This window comes from Pelophylax lessonae (assembly GCF_965119305.1).
Source record: "Pelophylax lessonae genome assembly, chromosome: 2".
In the NCBI taxonomy this organism is placed as follows: Eukaryota; Metazoa; Chordata; class Amphibia; order Anura; family Ranidae; genus Pelophylax; species Pelophylax lessonae.
Genome location: NC_138769.1, coordinates 445,843,946 through 445,860,010, shown reverse-complemented (window position 1 = coordinate 445,860,010; position 16,065 = coordinate 445,843,946). Strand labels below are relative to the sequence as shown.

General features: G+C 42.1%; 1 protein-coding gene across 1 annotated transcript in view; it reads right to left on the bottom strand.

The window, feature by feature from the left end:
- The window catches only part of LOC309546412 (sodium/hydrogen exchanger 2-like), a 112,002-nt gene extending 97,818 nt beyond the window's left edge, over positions 1 to 14,184 (bottom strand). The window contains exon 1 of the mRNA XM_082246073.1: positions 13,853 to 14,184. Coding sequence (XP_082102199.1) covers positions 13,853 to 14,090 — 238 coding nt within the window. The 5' untranslated portion in view covers positions 14,091 to 14,184. The remainder of the gene's footprint in view (positions 1 to 13,852) is intronic.
- Positions 14,185 to 16,065: the final 1,881 nt, after the last annotated feature.

Here is a 16,065-nt window from a genome sequence, read left to right as displayed (position 1 = left end):
GATCGCCAGGATAAGGTAAGAGAACACCGCTGCGCTCTCTGCAATCCACCCCGAGCGTGACTCGGGGTTACCGCTCCTGATATGAAAAACCAACCCCGAGTCACGCTCGGGATTACCGCTAAGGAGGTTAATGGTGCATAATTACAATCTATGGCTTTGTGTAACCAGTGTTTTTTTTAGTGGGTGAACGCAGTTCTGGCACCTCCAGCAATTAAAGTATGTAATTGCAAGGAGTGCTGGAGGGTCTATTGATGCTGGCTGCTGGGGGATCTGTCGTCCCTGGTGGGGATTTATTTTTGTGTGGCGGTTAATTGTTGCTGGAAGCGATCTATTGTTGAGGGAGAGGTCTACTGTTGCTGGCTGCTGAAGGGTCTATGGATGCTAGCTGCTGGGAAATCTGGTGTTGCTGATCGGGTTCACTTGTTGCTGGGGTGGTATTTTGTTGTTTGGGGGATCTTTAGTTGCTGGGGTCTATTGGTGCGGAGGGATCTATTGTTACTGGGGGGTCTACTTTTGCTGGGTTGGAGTTTATTGTTGCTCACTGCAGGGGGTGTATTTAACTTTCTTTCTTGTTATCGTTAACAAATTCCTATACAAATTACAAGGTAGCACAAAATCATACTTGGTTCTGTATTCTCTAAAAGAGGCAGTGCTGGGAGGTGGGCAGGAGGTGGAACCAAGGGAAGATGCTCAGAGGTGGGTAGGAGGCAGAGACAAATGGTGACTTGGAAGGAGGGAGTTCCTGCACTTAGTGCCGGTTCACATTTGTGCGATCACAGAGATCGCATGTAATTCGGAGCGCACTGCTCCTAAAATTAGATGCGATCTATGTGCGGTGCAAATTCAGCAATACAGTTTGTATGGCTGAATTCACACCGCAATCGCACTAAAAGACGCACAGGACCCTTTTTTTAGTCCACAGCAGAATCGGATCGCATGGTGGTTCACACTAGTGCGATCCGATTCTGTGAGAACTTACAGATCGCACTGCGATATGCGATCTTATCTGGGGGTGTAGTTAACATCTAATTGACACCCCCAGCGTATTGCATATGGCAGTGTGAACTGCCAGGGGTGCGGATGCGATGTGGGAATACGCTGTATATTCGCAGCGTTCCCGCATCGCACAAATGTGAACCGGGACTTATTCTCTAAGAAAAAGAGCCCTGTGTGTCACTAAAATCCAAGTTTGATTCACCTGCTGGCTTATTTACAGTGTTTGTTTGATTTGTAGGCATTTTGCCAAGGCACCCCTGAAGAAACCTCAAGGCACCCCAGGGTTGAAAAAGGCTGATCTAGCTTACTGGATGAGGCAAAAGCAAAAGACAAACAATTAGAAAGTGCTGTCAAAGTGCTACTCTTACTCTTCCCAGCCCAACCCAAAGTAGATTTTTTACATTTTTTTATTGGAAATGATTTAAAGCAGAAAGTAAAAAAAAAAAAAAAATATATATATATATATATATATATATATATATATATATATATATATATATATATATATATATATATATATATATATATATTTTTTTTAATTGTCTGTCATTTTTTTGTATAGCGCAAAAATTAAAAACCGCAGGGGTGATCAAATACCAGCAAAAGAAAGCTCTATTTATGGGAAAAAAGGACATCAAGTTTATATGAGTACAACATCGCACAAATGCGCAATTGTCAGTTAAAGCAACGCAGTGCTGTATCGCAAAAAACGGCCTGGTCACATTAAGGGGTTAAAAGCTTCCGGAGCTGAAGTGATTGATGCCCTGACTCTCCAAACACACACATATAGCACAATGTATGATGACAATATACTACCATTCACTGTGATACTCTGATCCTATCCTACTCTGCAGAGAAATGGAAAGCCCAGTATGTAAATTTGTATTATTCAAATGAAAATGCAATGACTCTGCCCAGCAACTGTAAATAGTACCGGTCATCCAGAAATAATAGCTATATTGCTGCCATGGGTTACTTTACACTGCACTTTATATACCGTAAAAGTCAGACTAAGACTAATGCTTGTAGAATATTACAGAAGAAGCAATGGTTGCTACTAAGAAAAAAATTTGATATTCTAGCTATAATTCTGTTCCCTACATTAGAAATCAAGGAATCTGGTTCCCTGGTCTTATTTCTATGGGAACACGAGCAGAAAAAAACTCACAAGGGTTTTAGCCTTCCATACTCTATCCAAAGCTGAACAAAAGTTTTGGCTTTCGATAAACTGTAAGGGCTCTTTTACAGTATACAGGTTGGGTTAATTCATACTGAACGTGTTAAAGTATAACTAAAGGCAAAACTTTTGTTGTGGAGTGGAGAGGGGTTAAAAGACCTGAACGGTTTTTATTGCTTTCTGTGCCCTGTTAGAAAGGTTCACCCTCTATATGTATCCTGGTTAATGTTATTATTGAGAATTTAAAAGAAATTTACAAATATTTGGTTGTTCCCAGAAAAGTAATAGAAGAGAAATCTTCCAATGGGGACACTAGTTTTGGTGATCCTGGTGACATCCAGGGATACCCTCACTTTGGAGGGATTTCCTCTGACCTTCTATGTTAGCTATGTGACAGGAATCTCCCCAATGGGACACAGATGGCAAAAAAACTGAAAAAAAGTTTGTCTTTTAGGCCCTGTTCACATCCGAGCGTATTTCAGCTCGTAAAACGCTCATCTCTGAAGTCTCAGAACGCCCAACAAGCAAAACCCCATTAATTTCAATGGCCCCTGTTCACATATGAGCGTTTTATCTCCTGAAGCAAAATGCCTGAAGCTTAAAAAAGTGCATGAGCTTCTTTTTTGGCAGATCACAAGCGTTTTTATTAGATGTCAATGCTTGCCTCCAAACACCTGCAAAAAAGCCTGAAAAAAGCCCAAAATAACGCCTGAAAAAAGCCCAAAAAAAAAAAGATACGCTCAGGTGTGAATGGAGCCTTAGGCCCTGTTCACACCTGAGTGTTTTTCAGCTCATACAACGCTTATCTCTGAAGTCTCAAAATGCTCAATAAGCAAAACCCTATTCATTTCAATGGCCCCCTGTTCACATTCAAGCATTTTGTCACCTGAAGCAAAACTCCTGAATCTCAAAAAATACATGAGCTTCTTTTTTGGCAGATTACAAGCGTTTTTGTTAGATGTCAACACCTGCAAAAAACGCCTGAAAAAACACCCGAACAATGTCAAACCAAACGCCTGAATATGATACGCTCAGGTGTGAATGGAGCCTTAGTTCTTCTTTAACCTCCTTAGCGGTATTCCCGAGTGTGGCTCGGGGTTAAATTTCAGTGCCATTAGCGATAACCTCGAGCCACACTCGGGGTACCGCCAGGGAGCATCACTGGATCCTGGTAGAGGTTACTTACCTTTTCCCCGGGATCCCGCGATGTGTCCCTGCAGCATACGGTGGCCGGATCTTACGCCCGATGCTGTGAGCCCCGGCTTCCGTTACCTGCGATGTGACGCTCCCAGGGGGGTGGAACCGGCGGCAAATTTGAAAAGTAAAACACACAAACACACTGATATATTGCAATCCTATTGGATTACATTACAAAATGCCCCCCAGTGCCCTTTCCTGCAGTTTTACTGTACTTTTTATATATATATAGATATACACGTATATCTATATATATATATCTATATCTATATATGTATACACACACATATATATATTTATATAATATATACTGTACTTTTTATATATATATATGCTTTAACTTATTTATAGTTAGTTGTTATAATTTAATTTATGATTTTGCGTTTCAAACTTTATCATACCCGAGATGTTATATAGAAGAGCGCACAGTAAAAAAAAACTAGTTGGTTTGGGCTGCTCGTCCTTAAGAATTACTAGCAAAATAATGGTACCGCTTTCAGCACCTAAAATCAGAAATAATCATACCGCCAGGGAGGTTAAGGGACAGTTCACAGCAGAACACGATGGGGGAAATCCACATTCCATGCGCCTTACCCATATTGCATTCAAATTGCAATGCACTTGCGATCTGCAGCGGGTGTGTTAAGGTTAACAACACCTCAAACACAAGTGCATTTGCCTGCACTGGATTGCATGTTACAGTAGTCCCATGCAATCTAGTCCCTGTGTGTTTTGTAAAGTAGTGCATGCACCGCTTTTGGTGCGGTCCAGCGCAATTTCAGCTCATTGAATTAACAGTGCTCCCAGTTCACAGTGTTCTACATTCAAGCAGCATATTTATTTTAAATAATCTGTCAGCGCATTTTAATCCTTCAAAAATTGGGAATGCATGGGGGTTTTTTTTAACCTAGGACATCACAACGTACAGCATGTGGATTGTGGTGCATTGTGGTAACTTGTCAGTTGACTGCTATGGTGATGTTTGTTGGGGTGCTATTCAAAATAAATGACAGATCGACACACCACACTGTGGTGCAAAGATCAAAATGGGCACTTAGTACTGTTTAGAGCAGGGATCTCCAAACTACGGCCCTCCAGCTGTTGCAGAACTACACATTCCACTTGGCATTGTAAAATTCTGACATTCACAGACATACCCAGGCATGATGGGAATTGTAGTTCTTGAACAGCTGGAGGGCCATAGTTTGGACACCCCTGGTTTAGAGCCTTCATTGGTCATACCACTATGAATTGTTTATTGGTCACTTACCACTCTTGCATCAGTTGCAGAGCATTACAGTGTTTATTAAAGCCATTGGAAATCCTTTTTATCACTTCTCTTTACCCTATAGAGTGTTTTTGATAACTGGGAAACCGGATTTGGTAACACAGCCAGTAGGGAAAGAAAGTCCTAAAAGTTGCACATCACAGCAAAACCCTGTAAGAAGGTGTATGAAAGCCTCAGCCTGGGCTCTAACCAGGCCATGATCCCAATGCGTTTCACTCTGCCCTGGAGCCTCATTTCACCTATGAGTTTTTCCCATGAGCGAAACCTGTTGGGCCTGGTTGGAGGGGTTTTGCTGTAAAGTGCAAATATTAGGCCTTCTTTTCCCTACTAGATGTTTTGAGCTGGGATAAGCTCTGTCCTTGTACTAGCAGTTTAGCTTTCTTAAGTTGCGCTAAATTAGTAAACATATAAAGTCCACAAGTGTATTATGATGATCCTTGTGAGTTTCACTATCATTCACCATCTTAACTGCTTGCCGACTGCCGCACGACAATTTACGTCGGCAGTCAGCCCCTCACAGGCAAAGCGGCGTAGGGCTACGTCACTAGCCTGTGAGGGTCTAGGGAGCGAGCGTGCGCCGCTGGAGGCGCGCTCCCGCTCCCGTGCGGTCACGGACCCCCCCGTGCATGTGCCCGGCTGACCCGATGTCCGTTGGGCACTCGCGATCTTCTGTTACACCGGAAGAAAGGCAGGCGGCTAATGTAAACAAAGCCGCCTGTCATTCTTCCCTGTGCAAGAATGGAGATCAAACGGTTCTGCTATGTAGGACCGTTGATCTCTGTTCTTACACTAGGAGCCACAGCCAATCACAGTTAGAAACACGCCCCTAGGGATACACTTAACCCCTCCCTCTCCAATAAAGTTAACTCCTTCACTGCCAGTGTCATTTTTACAGTAACAGTGCATATCTATAGCACTGATTACTGCAGTAATGTCACTGGTAACCCCAAAAGTGTCAAAAATGTCAGTCAAGGGTCTGATCTGTCCGCCGCAATGTCGCAGTCACGCAAAAAAAATCGCAGATCGCCGCCATTACTCGTAAAAAAAAAAACAACAAAAATGACAAAAATCTTTCCCTTAGTTAGTAAACGCAATAACTTTTGCGCAAACCAATCAAAATACGCTTTTTGCGATTTTTTTTTTACCAAACATATGTAGCATAAAACAAATTGGCCTAAAATGTTAAAAAATTTTGATGTTTACATTTTTTTGGGGAATTTCATATAAAAAAATGTGAAAAATATTGTTATTTTTGCAAAATGGACGCTCTTTTTTTGTTTATAGCGCATGATCAAAAAATCGCACAGGTGATCAAATACCACCAAAAGAAAGCTCTGTTTGTGGGAAAAAAAGAACACCAAATTTGTTTAGGTACAGCGTCGCACGACCGCGCAATTGTCCGTTAAAGTCACGCAGTGCCGAATCGCAAAATAGGCCCTGGCCAGGAAAGGGGTCAAAATCTTCCGGGGCTTAAGTGGTTAAAGAGTGATCATGCGTGTCAATACCACCACCAAATAGCTGAAAAACTCCCTTACCAGATTACATGGACCTCTCATTACAAAAGGTCACAAGCGCTTGTGGCTCCATACCCAGCCAGGACCTTTTAAACTTCAAAGGGTCTTCCAACTTGACCCACCATTCTCCTCAACACAGGGTCATAGAAGTTCCCTTAGCAGTCATGTGTCTGCACAATTCTGGGTCCTAAGCGGCTTGGTGAAAATTGACAATGATGCTCAATTCCTACAGCAGTTACATCACCCAACCGGTGCCAATGCTTTGGGTATTGTTGGAGTCTCCTCCTTCCAGCTGCACTCCTAGCGGTTCATCACCTGATGGAGCCTTGAGCAGCCCCTGTCATTTTTGTTTTGGTAACACAACCACTGTCACAGACACAGGCTAACCAACTAATGCCTCGTACACACGCACCGATTGTTGGCCGACCGATCGGCCGTCTTTTGTCCAGTGTTGTTGTGTTGGTTGAAATGTGCTCTAGACTTGCACTTGACTTTTGTTGGCCGACAGAAACCAACTTCAGAAGTGATGTCATGTGCTGGTTAACTTTCCGTGTGTTTTTTCTTCTCTGAGCATGCCCAGTCTTGCTCATCTGATTTTTGTCTGCCGAAATCTGTACTGACTGACGGAAAATTGGCCGTTTTGGTGACGGCCAACAAAAATTTTATAGCCTGCACACCAGATTTTGTTCGGCCGAAAAGTCGCAGTCGGGTTGTCGGAAGCATCAACAAGCCGACAATCGGCCGATCGGACGTTGGCCGAAAATTCACGGCCAACAATCGGTGCGTGTGTACGAGGCTTTAGGGCAGAGTTAGTTTTATGGTCTAGTGACAGAGAATAAGGCACCCAAAGACATGACATGACAGTAACCCGATTGAGCTAGGTTGGGTGACACTGTTACTTTTACTTGGTACTGGTAGACACTGCCAGCCAATGCTGTAAGTCACAATAAAAAACCTGTCCAGTCACTATTATTTCTCCTGAGATAACCTCAATCACAGCACTTCTCTGCTGGATTAAACCCAAACAATTGGCCTGGGGGCAGTCAGATCATGCCAGCACATGACGCCACCCTCTATTGTCAATGGGCACTTAATGCACTACACTAGTAATCCTCCTTCTCTGCATTGACCAAAAGCACTGAAGAATTCATCATTCAAAAAAAAAATAAAAATAGGTCTCATATACTGCATTGCATTCCATAGATTGGAAGTAAAAAACATAATTATAATAATCAGTGCTGTTCATGCAGCCGACATCAATGTCTCTATTAGTCAAACAACTTCTTTTATTACAGAAAGGAAAAACACTATGTTTACAAACTGTGAAATACTGTTTATTTTTTCTATTTTTCCTTCTTTTTTTTGTTTTTGTTATGCAACACACTGGTATCAATTATACTTGAGACTGGAAGTGATGCTAAACTCTGGTTTAAAAAAAAATCTACTTAAAGCTGCATGCACTGGTGCATTATTTTAATATAATATTTTGCTGTTTTTCTGCCAGGAGTTTACGGGAAAATTCAGCATAAAAAATACTTGTGATTTCCTGACTTCCTAGAGGGTGGCTACGTTCATTCCTGAATGTAGAACTGTTGCCACCCTCTCTTTCTTGCTGCTGAGATGGACTATAGACTATGTGATCTGCAGTGTGCATAGAGCAGCGTACATGACTGCAACTAACATGCACTGCTTATTTCAAACAAACAGAAGTAACGGGTATGGAGAGGTTTTGGGAGCTCACAGAGGACGTTACAAGTAGTGATCGACCGATATCGTTTTTTTATTGCCAATACCGATATTTTGGTCATCGGATATCGGTATCGGTCGATATTTTCGGACATTTAAAAATGTTTTTTTTTTTTTTTTCACATAAAAATGGCTACTCACAAACAAAGGTGTAAATCAGTCCTATCAAAAGCAAGTGTTTGAATATCAGGAGCAGTCCATACCAATGTCCACTGTCCTTATCGGATGACGGCTGCCGCGTTTCGAGGCTTTGCCTCTTCCTCAGAGCCACTGTGTCATGTCCAACTCACAAGTTTAAATAGCAGAGTATGGCCCAAGCCTCATCCATGGGGCCTTGGGGACCCCTCCCTCTATGGTGTGGTTACAATATTTTTAACCCTTACCACATATATCACTGCCATCAGCCCCCAAAGGTGTGGATTCGCAGCATTTCTCTGGCTCTGAGGAAGGGGGTTCGCCCCTGAAACGCGTCAGCCTAGCCACAGCAGCCCCATGCGACCATCTGCATGCCTATTCGCTATATGTGGGACCTTGGCTACCTTGGAGATTGTACATGCTATGTTGATGTGTGTAATATCACACCAGTTTTGTGAGTATTCAGTACACTTTTTAATATTTTAATAAATGGTTTTAATGGTAATGCATTAGGTCGGTGCGCACTCTTTTCTTTTTTTGTCTTTTATCTCAGTTTTCAACTGCCCTGTGTACATGAGCCCTAACAATTCCACATGAACCCTTAAATTTACTGCACCGCTGCACCCTGGCAATGTATCCTCACCTGAATGGCACCATGTTCCCTCTTGTAGCTGGGAGCAGTTGGGTAGTAAAAACTCAGATAAACTGCCTGTTTTTACCCTTACTGTCCTCTGGCCACCCTTTTGATAGCAGCCTTAGAATCCGTTCACACCTGAGTGACGCTGACATTTTTGGAATGGCGCCATTCATTTCAATTTGGCCTCCCTCCACTCCAAAAACACACCTAAGACGCTCATGTATTAAATTTGGGCACTGAGCCAAAGCATTTGGCGCTGCGTGTTTTGCTGCAATTTTTGTGTGTTTTGACAAACGACAATCGAGGCAAAACCACACTGCGATTGGAATGTCATTAAGAAATAATGTCACGGCAAGCGCTTTGGGCATTTTGTTTCGGTTCTGGAATCGCAGGCAGAATCGTGCGATTCTACCCATGATTCTAATACGCTCAGGTGTGAACAGGGCCTAAAGGTGATTTATTTGTAAAAACTTAGTTACATTAAAAAGAAATCTTTAGCTGTGAATCAGTAACAGGCAGAAACAGAGATAGTTCTTTTTGATAAACAGTACTGTGGAACCCTCGGGGGAATTTGCAGTTCCCATTAGGAAGGAGCACAGAGAGCCGTGTCATACATTGGCATTTATTTACTAAAGGCAAACAAACTGTGCACTTTGCAAAGTGCAGCGACACTCTGCAAGAGCAGTTACTCCAGAGCTTATTAAATGAGGGGGGATTCTACTGACTTCCATCATCCAATCATGTAAAAGCAAACAAAAATGCTGTTTTTTTTTTTTTTTTTTTCTTGCACATGATTGGGTATACTTTGCAAAGTGAAACTTCCCCTCATTTACTAATCTCTGGAGCAATTGCCCTTGCAAAGTGCACAGTCTGTTTGCCTTTAGTAAAGCAACCCCATTGCATCAATAATAACACCCATGCTGCTTTGTAACTGCTGACCAAGACGCTGCATCTTTCTGACTGTAATGGGTTGTGTCAATGAGATTACAGGTGATCCACACTAACCCAGGTGTAGAGTCTAAAATTAAAAATGATGTAACATATTACACTGGAGAGCTCATATAATACTTAAATGGGTGGATACCTTGGCACACATCCAAAAGCTGGAAGACTCCTTATAAACTGGGGGTAGGGGGTGGTAAAACAGGTGGTTGATCCATGTTTTTACTGCTCGTTGACCACCCACCTACAAGCAGACACAGTGCTAGTTGAGTTTGTACACACTGCAGTGGGTGTGATGCTTTTCATCACAGTGCCACAATTTCCACGCGACATGCAGAGATTAGCAGGCAGAACTGCTGGTAAAACTCTCCCATATAAGTGAATAGGGCCGCGCCATGAACACATGCCAAACGCTTAGTCTGCAGTTGCAGCACACCCCCCCCCCCCCCCCCCGCTCAATACAAAATCGCCACTAGGCAGTAAAAAATACTTGTTAACATGCAAAAAAAAATGCAGCATGCTGTTTTTTTTTTTAAAACACAGCAATGGTGTAAACTAGACTGATTAAGATACATTCGTTTTTCTTGCATGTGCATTCATACTGCGTTTATAAACGCATTCAATGAGCCCTAAGTGCCAGTTCACACTATAGCGATGTCAGACACTGCATGTGATTCGCACCGCACTGCTCTGCAAATCACATGTGATGTTTGTGTGTTACGAATTCAGCCATACAGATTGTATAACTGAATTTGCATCGGATTCAGGCCAAAGTCGTGCAGGACCTTTTTTTTGGTCAGCACCAGAATCAGATCGCGTGGCTGTTCACACCTATGCGATCCGATTGCTGTCTGAATTGACAGTTCGCACTGCGATATGCGAACTGATCTGGGGGTGTCATTAACTTTGTATTGACACCCCCAGCAGTTCACATATGGCAGTATGAACTGCCTGCGAGTCAGGTGCGATGCGGGAACCCGCAGTGGATTCGCAGGGTTCCCGCATTGCACCAGTGTGAACCGGCACTTCAGGCTTTTGCAATCCTTGCTAAGCTTTTAGAACCTTGTCTTTCCAAGCTGAACTCCAGGCAGATATAAAAAGGTGCAAACTAACACAACTCTGTTCTTATTAATACAAAAGTCAATATATTTTGAAATTATTGACTTGGTATCAGCCTCTTGCAGGCTACTCTACAGTTTGTACAGCAGAGCCCAGAGAAAGGGTGGGAGAAGCAGCACAATGAGCCAATCTAGTGTGCTGTAGTGCAAAGCATGCTGACAGGAGGAGAGAGCAGGGACAGAGCGATGAGTTTATCTGTATGCTGCTTCTCCACTCACTGTCTGATATAGGGCAGGGGGAACCTGTAAGAAGTGAAACTGGAGCAGAGAAAGATCAGGTTCCCTCCTCTGCTAAACAGGGCTGCACTGTGGGACAGAGCTATGTAAATTTCATGACTGGATGGACAGGAATGAACAGGAGTATATCTCCTTTGGGAATTAACCAAATGCCGACCAGCCTCTGTAGTTTTACTGCGGCAGGTCGGCTCTATTGCGCGAAATGACGCACCTGTACATCATTTCGTGGAATAGTCAGTGGGGCACACACTATGTCCGTCGGCCATCTGCGATTGCTCCCCTTAGAGACAGAATGGTGGTCTGCCTATATAAACAAGGCAGACTGGCATTCTGCCAGAGATGAACACAGGGATCCTTTTTAGGAACACAGTTCTCTGTATTCATCCAGTGAGTAAATCCTCCACACAGTTAGAAAGCACCTCCTAAGGACACATTTAACAATTTGATCGCCCCTGGTGTTAACCCCCTTCTCTGCCAGTGTCATTATTACAGTAAAAGTGCATATTTTAAGCACTGATTACTGTAGTAATGTCACTGGTCCCCTCAAAAGTGTCAGTTAGGTGTCTGATCTGCCTGCCGCAAAGGTCGCAGTCCTGCTAAAAATCGCTGATCGCCGCCATTACTAGTAAAATAAATTAAAAAAAAAACTATTTTAAAAATGCCATAAATCTATCCCCTAGTTGGTAGATGCGATAACTTTTGTGCAAACCAATCAATATACACTTATTGGGATTTTATTACCATAAAATATGTGGCAGAATACATATTGGCCTAAAATGATGAAACAATTTTTTATTTTGTTATTGGCTGTGCTTTACAGCAGAAAGTAAAAAATATAAATATATTTTTCTTTTTTCAGAATTGTCGCTCTTTTTTTGTTTATAGCGCAAAAAAAAAAAAAAAAACCTGCAGAGGTGATCGAATACCACCAAAAGAAAGCTTGATTTGTGGGAAAAAAGGGACATCAATTTTATTTGGGTAGTGTCGCACGACTGCGCAATTTTTATTTAAAATAACGCAGTGCCGTATCGCAAAAAATGGCCTTGTCAGGAAGGGGATAAAACCTTCCAGAGATGAAGTGGTTCCCTTATATGTATTGCTGTTTGCCTGATGTTCAGCTTTAACAACCTAGTAAATGACTTCAAGGCCACCATAGGCACAAGGCAGTAGATCCATTCCCCGGACTAATAATCCCTTGTGTAAAGAATCATTCTTTATACAGTAAAGGTTTTCATTACCAAGTCATCCTGTGAGGGTGCCAGATAGTGCAATGATACCTCCAGGTGCAGGCAATGTCCATAGGTATCATTCTATTAACTAAAGATGGATACAGAGAGATACAAAAACACTGGAATGGTATTCTCTTCTGATTCATTTTTCTGATGTTCATCTAATGGTGACCATACATGCAACAATCTTCACAGAGTCAGACAATATGATCAAATCTATAAATTACTGGAAAGGCACAGTGGGGTTGATTTACTAAAGGCAAATAGACTGTGCACTTTGCAAAGTGCAGTTGTACACTGCAAATGCAATTGATCCAGAGTTTAGTAAATGAGGTAAAGTTTCACTGTACAAAGAATACCCAATCACATGCAAGGAAAAAAAAAAAAGGCATTTTTGCTTGCACTGATTGGATGACGGAAGTCAGCAGAGCTTCTGCTCATTTACTAAGCTCTGGAGTAACTGCTCTTGCAGTGTACAACTGCACTTTACAAAGTGCACAGTCTATTTGCCTTTAGTAAATCAACCCCATACTGCGTTACCCATTTAGGCAAAAATGATTCTGATCAGTCTGGATGGAAAATCTATTGTAGGAAAGTACATAGATCAGTAGATAGGATCGCTAATGGTGGCCATGCATGCTTTGATTTTTGTACCCAAATCATTAAATCGATTGAATCTGCAAATAATTTAACAAGGCGTAACTTCGCTTGCAACCAATTTAGACCAATTTCGATATCGATCAAATTGAGCCAAACAGTCAAGGTGGAATATTATCGTTTTGCATTTGCAGCACTGAGATGCTTTGTTTATGAATTTGACCCTATTTCCATTGATTGGATTATGAGATTGCATGATAGAAACATAGATGCTATTGATAACTTACATGTTTAAATAACAACCATATCTTAACTATCTATCAAAATCCACTTTCCTGTGTGTGACATATTGACCATGGGAGTTGTCAGCTATAGATCAATTACTCCTATCAGGACAGATCGATCAGATCACTTATTATGTATTGTGCATTGACCATTTTTCAGTCTTCTGATCATATTTTTCTACCAACCAGTAAATTGATCAGCAATATAAAATATAATTATATATATATCTAGAGAGAAATGATTGAGAACAAGTAATCTATTATCGGTTGTATATTATGGGTATCACCTGTGCTTTTTTATATATAGATATCTATCTAGATATAGAGAGATAGATAGATAGATAGACAGACAGACAGACAGACAGACAGATAGATAGACAGACAGACAGACAGACAGACAGACAGACAGACAGACAGATAGATAGATAGATAGATAGATAGATAGATAGATCGATATATTTATATAAAAGCATAACACAGGCAATACACATAATATGCGATCGATCATCGATTATTGTTCTCAATCATTTCTCTCTTGATATAACTCTTTCAAACTCCAAATAAAGTTATTGATTGAGTTAAACCCACTCGCTTGTTCTGCGTGGACTGCTATCCCCTTTCTATATAAATGATGGATTATTGATCCACCCTATCCATTATCATTGATCTCGGAAAGATACTATCCTGATTTCTTTCCATGGCTGTCTACAATGAAACAAAGTGATTTCTAAGCAGGAAAACATCGATCTACTCACCGATCTTAGCCAAGGAAGCCAACAAGATCCACAGTGTGATCTCAAAGGGGATCTGAACATGGGGGTAGTCCAGGGTGAAGACTGGCAGCCTAGTCTCAGCAGGGGTGACCCCATGGTGGGAGGTAGTCGGAACCCCTGGATTGCTGGTCCCCAGGGAGGATGAAGATTCTATTGGGGTGAAGTGGAGCAGACACAGCAGGAAGTAACAGAGTCCGGTCCTGGCTGACAGATCCATCATGTTCTGTAGATCTGCCCTCTATAGAGGAGAGGGATCATGCATGCTCCTAGTACATTCCCTCTCTCCACACAGTGACAGACTCAGGTTAGCAGAATTGTCCGACTTCCTGCCTTCTGTCCTTACACTCATTACACTAAGAACAGGTGCTGAGCACTGCAAGAGACGCCCACAGCCCGGCGCTCCTCCTCCCTGTCATCCAGCCCTGCCACAAGTATGATGACTGTAAAGAGCTGCATGGATCAGGACAGTCCTGGGTATAAATCCACACAGCTCATTATATAAGGGCAGTCCTAGGAACAGTGCATGTACAGAGCTCATTATATAAGGGCAGTCCTAGGTACAGTGTATGTACAGAGCTCATTATATAAGGGTAGTCCTAGGAACAGTGTATGTACAGAGCTCATTATATAAGGGCAGTCCTAGGAACAGTGCATGTACAGAGCTCATTATATAAGGGCAGTCCTAGGAACAGTGTATGTACAGAGCTCATTATATAAGGGTAGTCCTAGGAACAGTGCATGTACAGAGCTCATTATATAAGGGCAGTCCTAGGAACAGTGCATGTACAGAGCTCATTATATAAGGGCAGTCCTAGGTACAGTGTATGTACAGAGCTCATTATATAAGGGTAGTCCTAGGAACAGTGCATGTACAGAGCTCATTATATAAGGGCAGTCCTAGGTACAGTGTATGTACAGAGCTCATTATATAAGGGCAGTCCTAGGAACAGTGTATGTACAGAGCTCATTATATAAGGGCAGTCCTAGGAACAGTGCATGTACAGAGCTCATTATATAAGGGCAGTCCTAGGAACAGTGTATGTACAGAGCTCATTATATAAGGGCAGTCCTAGGAACAGTGTATGTACAGAGCTCATTATATAAGGGCAGTCCTAGGAACAGTGTATGTACAGAGCTCATTATATAAGGGTAGTCCTAGGAACAGTGTATGTACAGAGCTCATTATATAAGGGTAGTCCTAGGAACAGTGCATGTACAGAGCTCATTATATAAGGGTAGGCCTAGGAACAGTGTATGTACAGAGCTCATTATATAAGGGTAGTCCTAGGAACAGTGCATGTACAGAGCTCATTATATAAGGGTAGTCCTAGGAACAGTGTATGTACAGAGCTCATTATATAAGGGTAGTCCTAGGAACAGTGCATGTACAGAGCTCATTATATAAGGGCAGTCCTAGGAACAGTGCATGTACAGAGCTCATTATATAAGGGTAGTCCTAGGTACAGTGCATGTACAGAGCTCATTATATAAGGGCAGTCCTAGGAACAGTGCATGTACAGAGCTCATTATATAAGGGTAGTCCTAGGAACAGTGCATGTACAGAGCTCATTATATAAGGGTAGTCCTAGGAACAGTGCATGTACAGAGCTCATTATATAAGGGTAGTCCTAGGAACAGTGTATGTACAGAGCTCATTATATAAGGGTAGTCCTAGGAACAGTGCATGTACAGAGCTCATTATATAAGGGTAGTCCTAGGAACAGTGTATGTACAGAGCTCATTATATAAGGGTAGTCCTAGGAACAGTGCATGTACAGAGCTCATTATATAAGGGCAGTCCTAGGAACAGTGCATGTACAGAGCTCATTATATAAGGGTAGTCCTAGGTACAGTGCATGTACAGAGCTCATTATATAAGGGCAGTCCTAGGAACAGTGTATGTACAGAGCTCATTATATAAGGGCAGTCCTAGGAACAGTGTATGTACAGAGCTCATTATATAAGGGCAGTCCTAGGAACAGTGTATGTACAGAGCTCATTATATAAGGGTAGTCCTAGGAACAGTGCATGTACAGAGCTCATTATATAAGGGTAGTCCTAGGAACAGTGTATGTACAGAGCTCATTATATAAGGGTAGTCCTAGGAACAGTGCATGTAAAGAGCTCATTATATAAGGGCAGTCCTAGGTACAGTGCATGTACAGAGCTCATTATATAAGGGTAGTCCTAGGTAC